We start from the raw sequence: 14,940 nt of genomic DNA, 5'->3' as shown, positions 1-14,940 counted from the left end.
CTCGCAACGCCGATAATGAACTGTTGCTGTATCTACACTTCACATGTTTTTGTTTGTGTTTAGGTCGAGTTTATGTTTCGAGTCTAAGCCATGGCAGCACCCACCATATTGGTAGCTGTGGTTAAATTTAACCCTGAAGACGGGATACCGCTGAATGAAGAATTGAACGATCCTGATGTTGGGAAGTTGTTGAAACCAGATGATAAGCTTCCCATCATTTGATGACCTCCAGATGACATGAATCCGCCACCAAATGAACTTCCACCAGTCATGTAATTGTAACCTGGCATGGGTGCATGCATGGCGTGGTTGAAATTAGGTGATCCAAAACCGCCGAATTGTTTGTCTAATGGTTTCAAGAAATCTGACATACAATTCATGCCTTTCTTTCCTTTCTTCGATTTCGTCGACATCTTTCGGTTTCTGGTTTGAATGCCATCCTTCTTCATTGTTAAAGGTCGGTTAATCTGGAAATACAAAAAAGAACAATATTAATCAAATGACTAATTTAAATGAAAATAGAAAAATAAAGTCAGGTTACTTTAATATATAATAAAAATATGATAAACGTTGGGTTGTTTTGAAAGTTAATAAACCGTCATGATATTATGATATATGTTTGTGGATGAAATGGTGCAAGTCTACCCCTTGCTGTGACGACAGCTGTATGAATTTTCTACAGAGCAGAGAAAAACACGAGAACCAAGTTTGAACTCCTCGTGATTTTGATTTTATGTTTGACAAATTAACTGCTCATCATTCAAAAATTCCTCTTTGAAAAAGTCGGCGAAGATTAGTGACTTCTTTCTAACCGTTATAATTCAGTCAAATTCCAATCAGGCGTAAAACAGTGGTAATCGAAGCAGAAACTGGCTTTTATTGTATTTAGACGAAATGAACAAAGCTAGACCCCATTTGCTACATTAACCAAATCTACAGCAACCTAACACATGTCGCTTTGTCTGATACAAAAAAATGTTCTGGGATGAAAAAATCTTATATTTTGACATGAAATGACAAAATTTGATTGATATTATATAAAAAAGTTTCAATATTAAAAAAAATTGAATTTGATCACAGTTCTGTCAAAATTTGACATTTTAATTTTAGAGTTATGAGCCATCAACTATTAATATCGAGCTCAAACCGCTATAAAAAGTACAAAAATTTTAAATTGGAAAATCAACATTTGAGACAATCTAAATTAAACGATTAAACAGAGTAGAAAGTTTCTGTCATTGTAGTGGATAAATATAGATGTACTTTCTCTTGGGAAGGAAACACGTTTAATAGGGTAGAAAATCCACTTTATGATTTGTTTACGTATATTGTCCCCAGGATTTTATACGTATAGACAGTCGGATACGTCGACGAAAAGTAACTTATATAATGCGAGATGTCAAAAGTTAAGCTGTTTAATTATATATATTATTGCACAACTTGTAATACCGCCTATTAACATAGTTCTGCTTGGTTTCGTAATATGCATTTCACATATATATTAGTACTGGATCGATAAATGTTGTAATTGCATAAATTAGCGTTACAATTAACCAATGGACCGTTTTTTGAGAAATTGATCAAAATTGCTGATAAATCGAAATAATTTGTTATTTCTGTTATGGCTACTGAAAAATTGATAAGTTTCTAATGTAACTATATTGACTAATGACGCTTGCTATATCAATCGTAAAATACTAAATAGAAACGTTTATACGTGCAAATAAGCAAAAAAAATTATGATTACAAACCAGTTACAGGGGACAAATGACCTCAAAATAGTAGACAAATGAGAAAATTTGGCACACAGACTGTCTCTTACAGTAACATTATGTGTAATTTTGACAGTTGCTTATTAAATCTTACAGAATCGAAAATGGCAGGCGAAAAATAATCCCGCGATTTGGTCTGGGTCTTATTTTATTATAGTGGTTACATCAACCTTTCGTCTCGACAGATCACCGTCTATTAGCCTTTTTGACGACAGTCAAATGGGTGGCTTGAATACCCCACAAAGTATTTGAAAACAATTTTCATTCATGCGATCAAATTCTTTTTGTCAGCATGTGCCGGATATTGTGTATAGTCAGTGGACTGGTGTGACGGAGACACTTTCTACAATAAAACCCCCCTGAGAGCTACGGAAGAAAGCACGACAATGGGCTTTCAATGGGTCCATTCACTTCAAACTCTCAGCGAGTGTATTGTATGTACATTTGTTAGTTTTACTATAGCGGCTTATTCAACAGTTCTCCTCCCCTAATTATATCTAAGTGGGCGACTCTTTCTCTTTCTGTTGCAGCCCCTCTGATCAAGGGAGAAAACAAGGAGTTCAGGGGTAATGGTAGGGTAGGCGGACAAGGAGTTAATAAGCGAGGTTGTCAACGCTAGTTAAGGGGGTTAATTTAAACGTTGGTTTTATGTTGACATTAGATCACTACCTAATGTTGTATTTGGAGCATCACCAGAAAAGAGCAGTCAAAAAGCTGTTGTCGTTTGGAGAGCACGGCAGGAAGTTTCATGTCGAGAGCAACAGATGGTGTTGTTTTTATATATTTGAAAATACAGCAACATTCTTAACAATGGACTGTTGGTCCAAATATGATGCTTGATATCAGCATATTAATGCAAATCATAATTGATTAGTCAAGGCTATCAAAACATTGTATACGCTTTCGTTCATTTCGTCATTATCTGATACTTTACTTAAATTATTATTTTTTAAAAAAATTTATTCAGCAATCTGGGTAAGCTTATCTATTCTTATGTAGAATTTACCATCGTATTTATATTTTAAATTACAAACTTCAGGCGTTCAAATCAATGAAATGCAACGGAATATTCTCTGCAGCACTTATTCAACAATGATCACATATATCAATGGCTTTTTAAATTATTCAGTAGAATTCCAAGTGACAATAGAAAGTACAAGCAATGAATTGTCAAATCATAAACGTGTCGTACCAGCTAAATGTGATACTGTTTACAAATAGGTGAATGTATGTTATGAAAATCGCCGCCCATTTTGCCAACGCCTTTTCAAGCTATATAAACAGTTGTATAAGAGTCCGTCCCTAGAGTGCAGGTATTAAATCTTTTAACTGAAGGGTTTTACCACTGCTGACCTGTTAATTAGATGACTTCAGAGCAATTACGGGATTTGGGTGGTAAATTAGCACCGATCTTTAGCCTTCAATAATTATCCAAAACGAAATGATAAAGACCCCCTCTGGCATGTTGTGCAGGGCTGTCTTCACTCAAACAAAACGTACATCAATCCCTATACAATTTGGCCAATTATTAGACGCCAGAGGAGCTCGGATGTTCTTTTCCATCATTTCTCTTGTCTGTTTCACAGTAATTTTAACACGTTAAGGTTGCTCTGACCCCGGGGAGTGCGGCTAATTAACCCAGAGGACAAACTGGTATTGTACCACGTTTTACTTCTTTCTTTCATCTTAAAGAAATGTTTAGATTTTACCTAATTCTTGGATTGACCTACTGAATACCTGGCTTTACACGTTTTAATTTGAATATTGTACTGTAAACAATATACTAGTTATTACGTTTGTCGTCCAGATTACATCTCTGACTGTTATTGAAAGAGTTCATTTGACTGATGTCCTGTTCAAAACTAATTGGAGCCACAGTGGTCCAGTGAATGAAGCATCATCTTCAATCTACTTTTACTGTATAATTTTAAGTCAAACGAAAATAAAGATGAATGGAAAACCAGTCTTGGCAATTTTCCACTTTTACTTATATCAAAAGCTTTCAGTTGCATGAATACGTAAAGAGAAAACGACAATACATTGAAATATTTCTTATGAATAAATTAAAGTGCCTAATCAATACATTTCAATTCAAACAATATTCATCAATCGAATGCCTTAAACATTATGAATAAATTCTCCTAATATTATCATACCGAATAGATATATTACGCGATTTTAACGAGAAAATATATTTATTTGGTTTGTATTACTCTTATGTATTATTATAGCTAAATTTACGACCATCTAGTTTGTACCAGGCGCTATGAGTTCTCGTAAATTGGTGAAATGTCGCTTTTAACTCTGTTGTGAATAATGAAACTCAACCATGCGAGGCGACGTTTTCTCGCTGACTCCAACAAGTCTAAGCTATTGGGTAAAGGCACTCCAAAGAATACCTCCATCTTTGATCTCGCCAATTTCTATATTACTTCTTCGGCAATTTGATACATAAACGTTGGTTTTAAAATACACCAAAGGAGAGCAGGGTGCCGACAGTATGGCGCACTATTTCGTCACGCGAGCAATTTGGGATTAATCCTACCCGCTACCTTTCTATTCACGTCACCTGTTAGGCTAATCTTTGACTAGTAAAAAATAAATAGAAAAAAAAATCTTCCAATGTACAAATCATATTGAAAAAGATCTATTTTTCGTAATGATACAAAATTGCAATTCGTGTGAATGGTTGTTTTTTTTTTATTGAAAATGTTGATGACATGCAACAGTTCCGAGATGCTGCCTCGCACTAATCAGAAAAAATCTCTTTGTAGATTATCAGTTTTTACTGATTGCGCCCAGGTAACCTTCGGGTCTAAATGGAAACAACATCAATTATTTGATTGTCTTATAGATAGGCGAATGACATTTAATTTCATTGTTTAATCTAAGCAAATAGCGGAAAAGTGGCGAAACGAAAGTTCGAACTCAAAGTAAATGATTACACAAAATGAAATTGTTCTTTCTTCCAATTTGAAATTAATGTATTTTTAATTTCCCCTCGGGAATGGCTGTGTCTACTTTGAAAATGTTAACAAGATAAGCCTTTCTTTGGCAAAACTAATTTCAACAAAGGTGTACCATCTCAAAAGGTGAACTCAAAATGCATTATGCTACCTTTAAAGTATTTGTTTTCATAGAAAAGATTTACTAATTTACTTTGCTAAAACATTAAAGTCATTTTAGAATGATTAAAATACTCTTCCAAAAATTTGCCATTCTTTTACCCTTTTAAACAATAACAAGAGACTTTAATGGAAAATCCCTACAATTCTTTTCTGAAGCTAATATGATAATTTGTTTATATTTCTCAAGTTAGGATTTCTATATAATTTGTATCAAAAGTTTCCATCATTTTGACTTGACATTTTTATAATAGAAATCAACTAAATTAAAAATACAAACTGTTGCTTGCCTCCTCTTTCACATTTGTTTGTCTTCCGGCCATTTCAGCTTTTATTAGTCGAAATGCCATTGAAATGAAATGTTTTCAGGGCCAGTGTGTGCCATTTCTTTCATCGCCTTCTTAACGAGTTTTGACAACAAAATTGGCAGATACGAAATGAAGTATGACCGACACGGGAAAGAAAGAAAACATTTCACTCTGTTCTAGAGAAACGCAATGAAAATGGACAGAGTAGTACTTTAAACCGTCTTTATAGTAAGAATAAAGATAGCCAAAATTTAAACCTGGTGTTTTTAATTTGAATGTTCAGCTTATGGAAAAAAAAGACACTAAGACTATCCAGAAGGACTTGTTAATGATAAAGAAATTAGAAAAAATGACTTACATTATGTAATTTGTAGTAAAGACCACATGCATTGCATACAGGGTCGCCATTGTGGTTTCGTCTCCATAACGTCGTGGTTGAGGTTCCGCAATTGGAACAACTTGTTCCTGCTCTTCTGGCTGCCGACTGAAAAAAACAAGATTGAAAGTTATTACCCCTTATCAATCTGGTAGGCCTCATTTGTATCGCCTGTAGTCTGGTAGGCCTCAATTGTAGCGCCTGTAATCCAAAATTAGTCATTGACCGATATATAAGCGATCTAATTGTTAATAATCTTTGAATAACTTTGGGAATTTTGTGCACCAGTTCATTGCAAGTAAATATAGTTTTATTCACACAGGTAATGGTTAACCCTGACGAGTCTCAGTGAGCTGAGTATCACAGTGTTGGATTTAATCTTGAACAATACGTGAGAGAACAGAACGACTACAATTATGCGGTCGGATATCGTAAATAACAGCCTTGAATGACATGACGACGCACACCCTTTTTATTCTTGCTTAGATCTCGTGGAGCTCCCCATATGTCTAGGAAGGTTTAAATATTGTACGAAGAGTTATTCGATACGTCTAGATCATATATTTAAAGTAAATACTAGCTTTTACATTTACATTAACTGAGCCTTCCTTTTAACGAAAATATACCTAATGAACTTTTCGCTAGCTCAAATATTTATATGAATGTTAATACCTTAGAAATTTGTATTTGGGGAAATTGAACAATGCAATTGAAGTTTGATGTTCTTTTGAAAAACTGGTGTTCTATACTAGTACATAAATAGTAAATAAAGAGAAGGTTTGGATTTTGATATGATTTTCTCAGTTTGCTCTAATAATAAAGATCTGGCAGCTAAATTACATTTATGGGTCAATCAAAGATGAACCTGAACTAGACAACTGAACTTAAGTTTAAGTTGGGGTTTTATGTCTTACAGTTCTGCTTTTAGTTAGACATTAGCAGAGTAAAGATACGTCTATTTGAATGGAAGCACGTAATCATAGGTGGTAACAGGATTTCAAAAGCGATTAATTTACATGTTTCAAGGTAATTAAATGACCTTTGTTCCGAACACGAGGAATTCAAATAGGTCCTTTAATGTAGATGGCGTTCTGCTACATTTAGTAATTCGCAAATTTAAAAGCTGCGCTAAAATAACAATGTGCCAACTATTCCGCTTCGCCTTTTGATTTTCAATGTTGAGCCGAAGACGTGTTAAAAATTGTAGTCGCAGCTTGCCGGATGATGGCAGAGTTGGTTCAATATTTAGATTGATACATGGGGTAATTCTACTACATCTGTTACCACAGAAAACAAAGAGGAGTCAGTCAACTAGAAAGACAACTCCATAAAAACTGGTCATTTGTTTATATATTTTTTATTTTAATTATTTAATGTTTTAAATCTATATTACAAGCGTACCGTATATAGTCTATTGAATTTGACACGCATTCACTTAGGCAAAAATCACACATTATTTAAGAAAAGTTTACTTAGTTGGTCCTATCCAGAACTGAATGAATCATCTGCAATATCATTCTTATGCATCATCAAAGCAAAGTATTGTCCCTTAACTTAATTTGAACGATCTGATTCAAGTCCAGTAATAATTTAACAGAGCATCAGCTTTAACGATTTCGAATTGGAAATTTCAAACCAGTTTACCTTCACAATAAAAGTTGAATCCAATAGTCAAGTTGAAAAGAACATTAAGAGAATAAATGTTTATATAAAACTCCGGTATTTATTTCTATTAGCCTGAGGAACAAAGCTTGCGTTTATTTAATAAGTCTATGTGGCGCAGACATTAATTTTCTTCTCACAAGTATAAACACCATTCGGCAAATTGAGTCCAGAAATTGAAATAAAAATAGCAAAGACCTGTCTGACTGTGGCCGGAAGCTTCTATGAAGATAGGGGGCATCTTTGATAAAGACTTTTACTGTAAGTATCAAATTCAAAATATAAAGATCGCTAAAAAGTGAAAAATGAAATGAATGGAGTTTTACATCCTACTCCTCTGAATATCGTGTGATAATGAAGACGGTAAAAAGAGTGAAAAAAAAAGCATGAAATTAAATGAAACACAAACGCCGTTTGTAATTTATCAGTTACCTCTCGTATAACTTAGAACATGTACAGTCTATTTTGGACCTCGTCACTACAACTTTCAATTTGATAGTGTATTATTTATCAAAATATTATTAGAAATGTTACTAGAATGTTCGACATTAGTCAAATATATTTTATCCCCAGGGTGGTCAAATTTGTGAAGGAAATGAATGCGTTTCGAAAAGAAAATAGCAAAATTCTCAAAATGTTCTATTGTATCTAAATGTTCTTTCGCCAGAAACTATACTGAGAGGACGTGGAATGAAATGTTGGGTATTTGGAAAGAAAACAATTTGGTTATCTGAGAAAGTTAACGAAATACATCTGTCGTAGGAAGAAGGTTTTCAACATTCAACTAGATAGCTAGCTAGTTCATTCCCAAATCAAAGATTCCTATCTAAGCGAATATTTAACTTTTTTTTTTTAAAAACTTGATATATTTTCAGTTAAATTTGAATTTTTACAACATATTTCCAAATTATAATGTTCGAATTATAAATTCAAATTGTAAAACTATTATGTATTCATTTCTTATATGTTCTAATCTAATCAATGAGCTCTTGAACTGGTTGAATAATTCCAAAATTCCGACTGCAACCAAAATACTGAAATCTGATTCAAAGAAAGTGGTTCACCTAATTAAAACGGATCTCTACAATTGGACCACAAATCGGCATACGAAAATATCTATAATGTATTTGTTAAAATATTTAGAAAGACAAATATGAATAACAGACAAATAGTTTAACCTTAGTACTCCTAACCACTAAAAAATCTGAAAACTTATCCCAGCAAATACATAAAATCTTTCATCTAGCCTTTCTCGTTTTGAAAACCGATCCAAGGTCAAACTTTGTGAATTTTTTTCTACACGCGAACACCGGTTTTTAAAAGGTCGATGTAATTGTATAGAGCTCCAGTGTGGTCTGGACACTACCATTTCCTCTGCATATTAACCGTATCAAATGCAGCCCAAGCGCCTCTTTTCCCGTCGCCGACAATCTTCAATAAATAGTGTTTACATTAAAGGGAATTCAAGACGATATTCAATAAACATAACCCATAGACCCTGGACACTTGAATGCGATTTCGTGCGCCCTTACTAAATGATGGTTAAACATGACTTTGACAATAGACGACTAGCTAAACATGTGCTTTCAGTTTGTAAATCCAGTGCTCAATAAATAAACTTTGTTTTCACCTATCGGGGAATTCTCGATAGCTGCCCCGCCCCTGCAATCAACTCGAAAGGAGAGCCTCGAGTGAAGTAGAGATTATAGATTTTTCTACTAACAGCTTGAAGGTTTAAGTAACGGAGAAACTAAGCGTGAGATAACCTTATTCTGTCATGGCGACATCGATATCGACAGCTGGGAATTAGGATGTCAAATAATACTTAACTATTGTTCAAATGGCATAATCACCTGCACTGTATTAGAAATGGAAATCAGAAGACACTGAAAGCATCAGCTTCAAATCCAATGCACAAATGGTCATCTCGGAATCCAGTGATTTCGAGTTCTTTAGCTTTTTCATATCAACTTTGTGAATTTATATCATGACGGCATCAGTTAACAATTATGTAGTATATTTATTTTAATTCCTAACTCAGTTTCAATCTCATGAATATGCAGAAAAGACAATAAAATACACAAACACAATATAATATATTGCCTTCGACAACCAACAACAATTCTAATGGTTTTATTATTGACCTTTCACTAGTAATTAAGGTATTAAATTTCATAACTTTCAGACTAGCTTATTATAATAAAAATAGTCAATAAAATTCTAAATAGCCTTCAATTCATAAGTAGTTGTACTTATACCATGACAAACACTTAACAATTAAAATTCATGAATGTGTTGATTGAAAATGAGAGGTCTGAAATAATACCCCTGTCTTATACCTTTCTGAATAGAGGAACACGATATACTATTTCTTGTGTGTGTAGTTTAAAAGTAATAAAGATCAGAGTAGTCGATATTACTCCTGTTTTAAATAGTACTTGATAGCAGACACCCATTGTAATCATTTACAGATCGGTTGAAAAGGGGTAGACTCAAATATCAACCTTGAAGAATGACTTGCAAAACATGAACACCAAATATTAAAAACATATTTAAAGTTCGAAGAGCCTTTGACAAAATACAGTCAGCTTGTGTTCCAGAAATTATAAAAGCCTACAATATCCACTTGTTATACACCGTAATGAATAAATGAATGAATATATTGATATTACGGTTACCGTTTACAGATCATTGCCTTGTACTTATTTTAAGCTAAAGTAAATAATTATTCCTAATTCATGACTACTTCTTAAAATAATCTTTATGTCTAGAACATACGATATCCCAATTAATCCTGTCTATAAAGATTTCTGAACATACTTGTCTCGCCTACAGACTTAAGTATGGTAATGCAATTAATTTGGAAAGTGATTGAAACCTTGGACTAAGAATTAGATATTAGCAATCCACAAAGATATCTGTTTAGTGTTGCTTAAGCAATGGGTTCGACCTTGTATGGGAAAAATCGAAGAGTAAAAAAGTGCTGTACCAGAGCCATTTGACTTTGTAGTCTTCAAAATTTCAAATGGTGCGTTACTCGAGTGCAATTCCATAGGAAAGGCATTCTTGAATCAACCGGGCCTTACCACACAAAAGCCCTGCCAGAATGGAATGGACAGAATGGTAACTTAAGGATCAAATAGACAATTTTTATCTCTCTTTCTAGACATTTTATCACATTAAACAGTTCACAATCATCTAATATAGCGGCTCATTAAGTAGCTGGAACTTATGGTCAAGTGGTGATTGACGCATGACAGGTCAGTTTCCATCTCAATTACCCAGACCTTAATTACCAATTACCAGGCACCTTAGAACTTTACACTGCTTCATCAGATAAACTCAATTCTATTTAGAAAGATTTTCGTAAACAACATTCTGATGAGGTCATTTATGTTGGTCAATATTTTGATATATTAGCTTCTGTTGAATTTGATTTTAAATTCTTCGTTTTGATTTAATGTTCATCTTAGCAGATTGGCTTGACGTTGCCTTCAAATTGGAGGTATGTTTGCTTATATCTATGAATCATTGTAGTTCCTTACAGCTTCCAAAATGAAGAAAATATATACTGAGATTTTACAGCAATGCATTTTCAACACAAGATGTATCTTTATTTGCCTTGACCTACTTTTATTTCCCAGTGAAACTTAATAAGATAATTATAATAAAAGCTTATTTATCTGTGACGTTGAATTATATATGAATTTATATATAGTATAGTAAATATAAAACGTTAGTAGTATATCTATTTTTCTTATATTGATCAGTATGAAATTTATGTGAATCGAAATGAACTGGAGGTTTCTGTCTTAGCAGATCGAACAATGGAAAAGTAGTATAGAATACTTCAGGATTGATCCAAATTGTGCTCTAAGAAGTGTTGAAATGAAATATATATATACATGTATACGTAAGATTCATATAGCATGACATATCAAACGGTGAATCAAATCCAAGGACATCTGTGTTCTATTTTATTGATATTCAGTTGAAATTGCATATTAGACACAATTATAGCCATTTTAGTCTGAATTCTAATATACTTTTAAGTTTTTTGTTACAATCAGACTAAAAGTTAAAAACGATTCAGTGTCGAGATGAACTTGTAAATGTTCAAAGACTCAAAGTTATGATCGATTTCTAATAAATGAGTTATCCTTGTCAATTTTTACACCAAATCAACATTAATTGCTGGAGATTAAGTTTGAACTAATGCAGCGTTACGTATACAAGAAATGATTTCTGGTAAAAAAAGGAAACTCACCAATCGTCGTTTAGGTTTGATAAGAGGTCGATTCGAGCCATTCATTTTATGATAGAGACCACAGGCGTTACACAAATAATGACCCGTACCATCTCTTCGCCATAAAGGCGTTGATGTTGCTCCACAATTCACACACTCTCTGCCTTCTGAAAAAAATTTCATATATTAACAAATTACTAAAAAATAAGACCATCTTCATTACTCAAATAACTACATTTTGAACGCTTTAACATAGCTGAGAATATATGCTATAACGTTTGTAATAACTTTGAAGAATACTGAAAATATAAAGAAAACTATTGCAAAGCATATTTCTCATTTGAAAAATGTGAGAAGGTAATTCTGAAGTAAAACTACATTTTTGATATTTGTAATATACGCTTTTACATTTGTTATTTGACCTTTTCTACGACCAATAAAATACCGGTAAATATTTTTTTATCATTTTATTTGACAAATAATTATGGTGGTTCAAATTTCATAGCTTGATAAAACTGTCGCGTTTTATTTCCTTCAAATCTCTCTTTAATTTTCATCAGTTTTAATGGTCTGTTTCGACTATGTTAACTTCGTCTTCAAGAGACTTTAGTGATTTTCAAAGGTATTTGAGAACAGAGTTTATGGTTTTAAAGAAAACCCAGGACTGCCACTAAAGTGATATGCGAGACATCTTCGTCTTTTAATGGCGTAAAAACAGTAATTTCGGTAAAATAAGTCATTTTTGGTGGCTCTGGGCTCAAATTTCGACCCTCCAGACACACATTCTAAACTAAAGAATTTAGAAATAAATTGGTCCTCGTCTATCGACGTAAATTATTTGGCTTGAAAATACTGACGGCGTCATGAACTTTCCTTGACAGACATTTTGATAAAGATCTTGAAAGTTGAAATAAAGGCAGACTTGAAGTAGCCTTTACTATGCTGGATATCGACCCCCTCCTTGTTAATCCCAACCCAGGGGGCAGGTCGCTCATGAGTCCTTTACAATAGACGATTATGTCATGGATAATGGACTTGGTTGGTGGTAACATTATGCGATCGCTCTCAAAGGTAAAATCTGCCCAATTTCATGCATTTTACATAGAGTTTCGATTTCTTATGATTAGTTGTGCTTTTTACTTATAACATTAAGTTAAGAAAATAATTAGTCCTTAAATAAGTATTGTGCTAAGTAGCTAAGTCTTTAATTACACGTGGTGCATGTTTTGTGTACATCGTCATAACAAATGAGTCTTTTTGTGTACCTCATCACCAGAAAATGAGCAGAACGTCATGGGAATCTGTCAGAACCTTAATGAGAGAAAATTGTACAATTATGGCGTGTCTTTGCAACTATTAATATTGCCAGATTGAAACAATAGGATGACTGAACGACGGAAATAAATGGTTCGGAAACCATCGACTAGTTTTTTAAGAGACGAATGGCGAGGAAAATTTGCGTTTAGATTTAAACGACATGATTTCTCGTTTTTGAATCAATATTGGTTTCTGGTAATTGTCGTTAATAATTCGCTATAAATACTTGAATGTTAAATATAATCAAATGTCATTAAAGGCCTCGTTCGTGTGTGACCAATGTTTGCCGACTGATTTACATAACGCTACCGATTTTCATTTGCTAAATGTGTCAATAACCTAGTTATGTATGAATTACTGTACATAACCAACAAAATAAATCAATGCTTTTTACCTAATAAGTATATTGGAGGCGGCTAAGCTTAACATTTCTGCAGATTTATCTATATTTACAGACATTTTAATGACGAGAATTTTTAATATGATTTCTTTTTTTCTGTCTGCATATGTTGTTTTTTGTTTTAAATATATTTTCATTCACAATTTTTTCTTCTGTTGCCGTCATTTTAGACTCTTTGTTCAATTTTGACAAAGTTTGTTGGCCTAAAAAGCCATAAAATTCAATTAACTTCGAAGCATCAGAAAAATTTTGATTTATGAAGCATAAAATTTATATCATTTTCACTATCTACAATTATACTTGAAAGATGAAATATTCCTTATTCAAATTCCCTATTGACAAAAGATATTGTTTATCATGACCATTTTAAAAATTAAAAACTGCACTGGAAAAGGAAACCCAAAGGAATAAATGCTGACTAAAGAAACTGTTTCCAAGTAACCGATATTACCAATATGCAACAAATAACGAAAAAATCATTGGGAACAATAAAGCTTTGAATATTCGATGAACGTTTGTCATTGGCGTATAAATTGCCTGTTTCGCTTTATTGAACTCGAATGATTCTTGTCTCTTTATTTTCATCTTTTAATATGCTCTATATATGAACGCATTCTGCTCTTCTGGCTCATATTTTATTCATGGAAAGTGTAGCATAAATATTAACCAATGTGTTTGTTAACGTTTCATAGTACTAAACGCGTTGTAAATGGATACAACCATATCTATATTTTTCTTATCCAGATTCCCCTCAGAATTGGCATAGGCGCTTTTTTTGTAAAAGATTCGAATTCCGAAGAAGTAAGGTCTTAAATCAGCAATGTCAATTTCTGAATTCGCTGAAATAAGTTTTTTTTTATCATAAATTGAAAATAGTAATTGAAAATAGTTTAATTTCTTTCATTTTTAGAGTTTTACGTGTAATTTTGTGATTATATACCAATCCGACGAGTTCCACCACAAAAATGATTTTTTTTTCAATGATCTCATTGTTCCAAAGTCCACAAGGTATATTAATATCTATATATAATTCATAAAATCGAATAATAAAAGTGCCAATATAATTTGTTGAAGTGTCACAGAATGAAACGGTCTAATTACCAAGGTCAATTTTTAAATCGTTTCATTGTTTTCGCTGTTTGTCTATTGGTATATAAATTTTGATCATGCTGGTCAAACCATATTTGGCACTTTTTTCATTTGGACAAAATTAGTAATAAGATTATAGTAATAGAAAATAAATTGCTGAAGTGAAAACATAATCTTTCAATATGATATTCCATCACTGATAAATCTTCGCTAAAGACGTTTAAAATAATATTTGTTCAGTTTTGGTCTTGATTGATTTCCAAAATAACTTCATATCTAAATTTCTCAAAACATATGTTTATATTAAAGCGACCGATTGCCAACATACGATCTGCGATTTAGTGTAATTCCACTAAAAATTGAAAATTTTATAGACGGTTATGAATTTTGACTTGCTAATCAATTTCAAATTTTTGAAGGCTTTTGAAACGGAAGCTTTCTGAAATTGTTTTTTAGATATCACAATAATTGCTTAGTATCAAAATTTTATTTATTTATTTCTAAATCGATACAAAACAAAGCAAATATGATATTCCAGAACAAAAATAATAGAATTTTTAATATTCAAATAAAACTTGTGTACAAGACATGCAATTTGCTAATTTTGATTGATCGATAATGCGTGCACATTTTAATTAATATTTT

At 32.7% G+C, this 14,940-nt stretch overlaps 1 protein-coding gene across 1 annotated transcript; it reads right to left on the bottom strand.

Moving 5' to 3' along the window:
- Positions 1-386: 386 nt before the first annotated feature.
- On the bottom strand, positions 387-11,657 carry LOTGIDRAFT_86228 (hypothetical protein; the record flags this gene model as incomplete). The annotated part of the gene is made up of 3 exons (XM_009055241.1): positions 387-467; positions 5,564-5,689; positions 11,511-11,657. Coding segments are annotated over 3 exons (354 nt in total), but the record flags the coding sequence as incomplete, so codon positions are not given.
- Between the last annotated feature and the right edge of the window lie 3,283 nt (positions 11,658-14,940).

This window comes from Lottia gigantea (assembly GCF_000327385.1).
Source record: "Lottia gigantea unplaced genomic scaffold LOTGIsca_24, whole genome shotgun sequence".
NCBI classification, from domain to species: Eukaryota; Metazoa; Mollusca; class Gastropoda; family Lottiidae; genus Lottia; species Lottia gigantea.
This window is presented reverse-complemented; position numbering and strand designations above follow the sequence as displayed.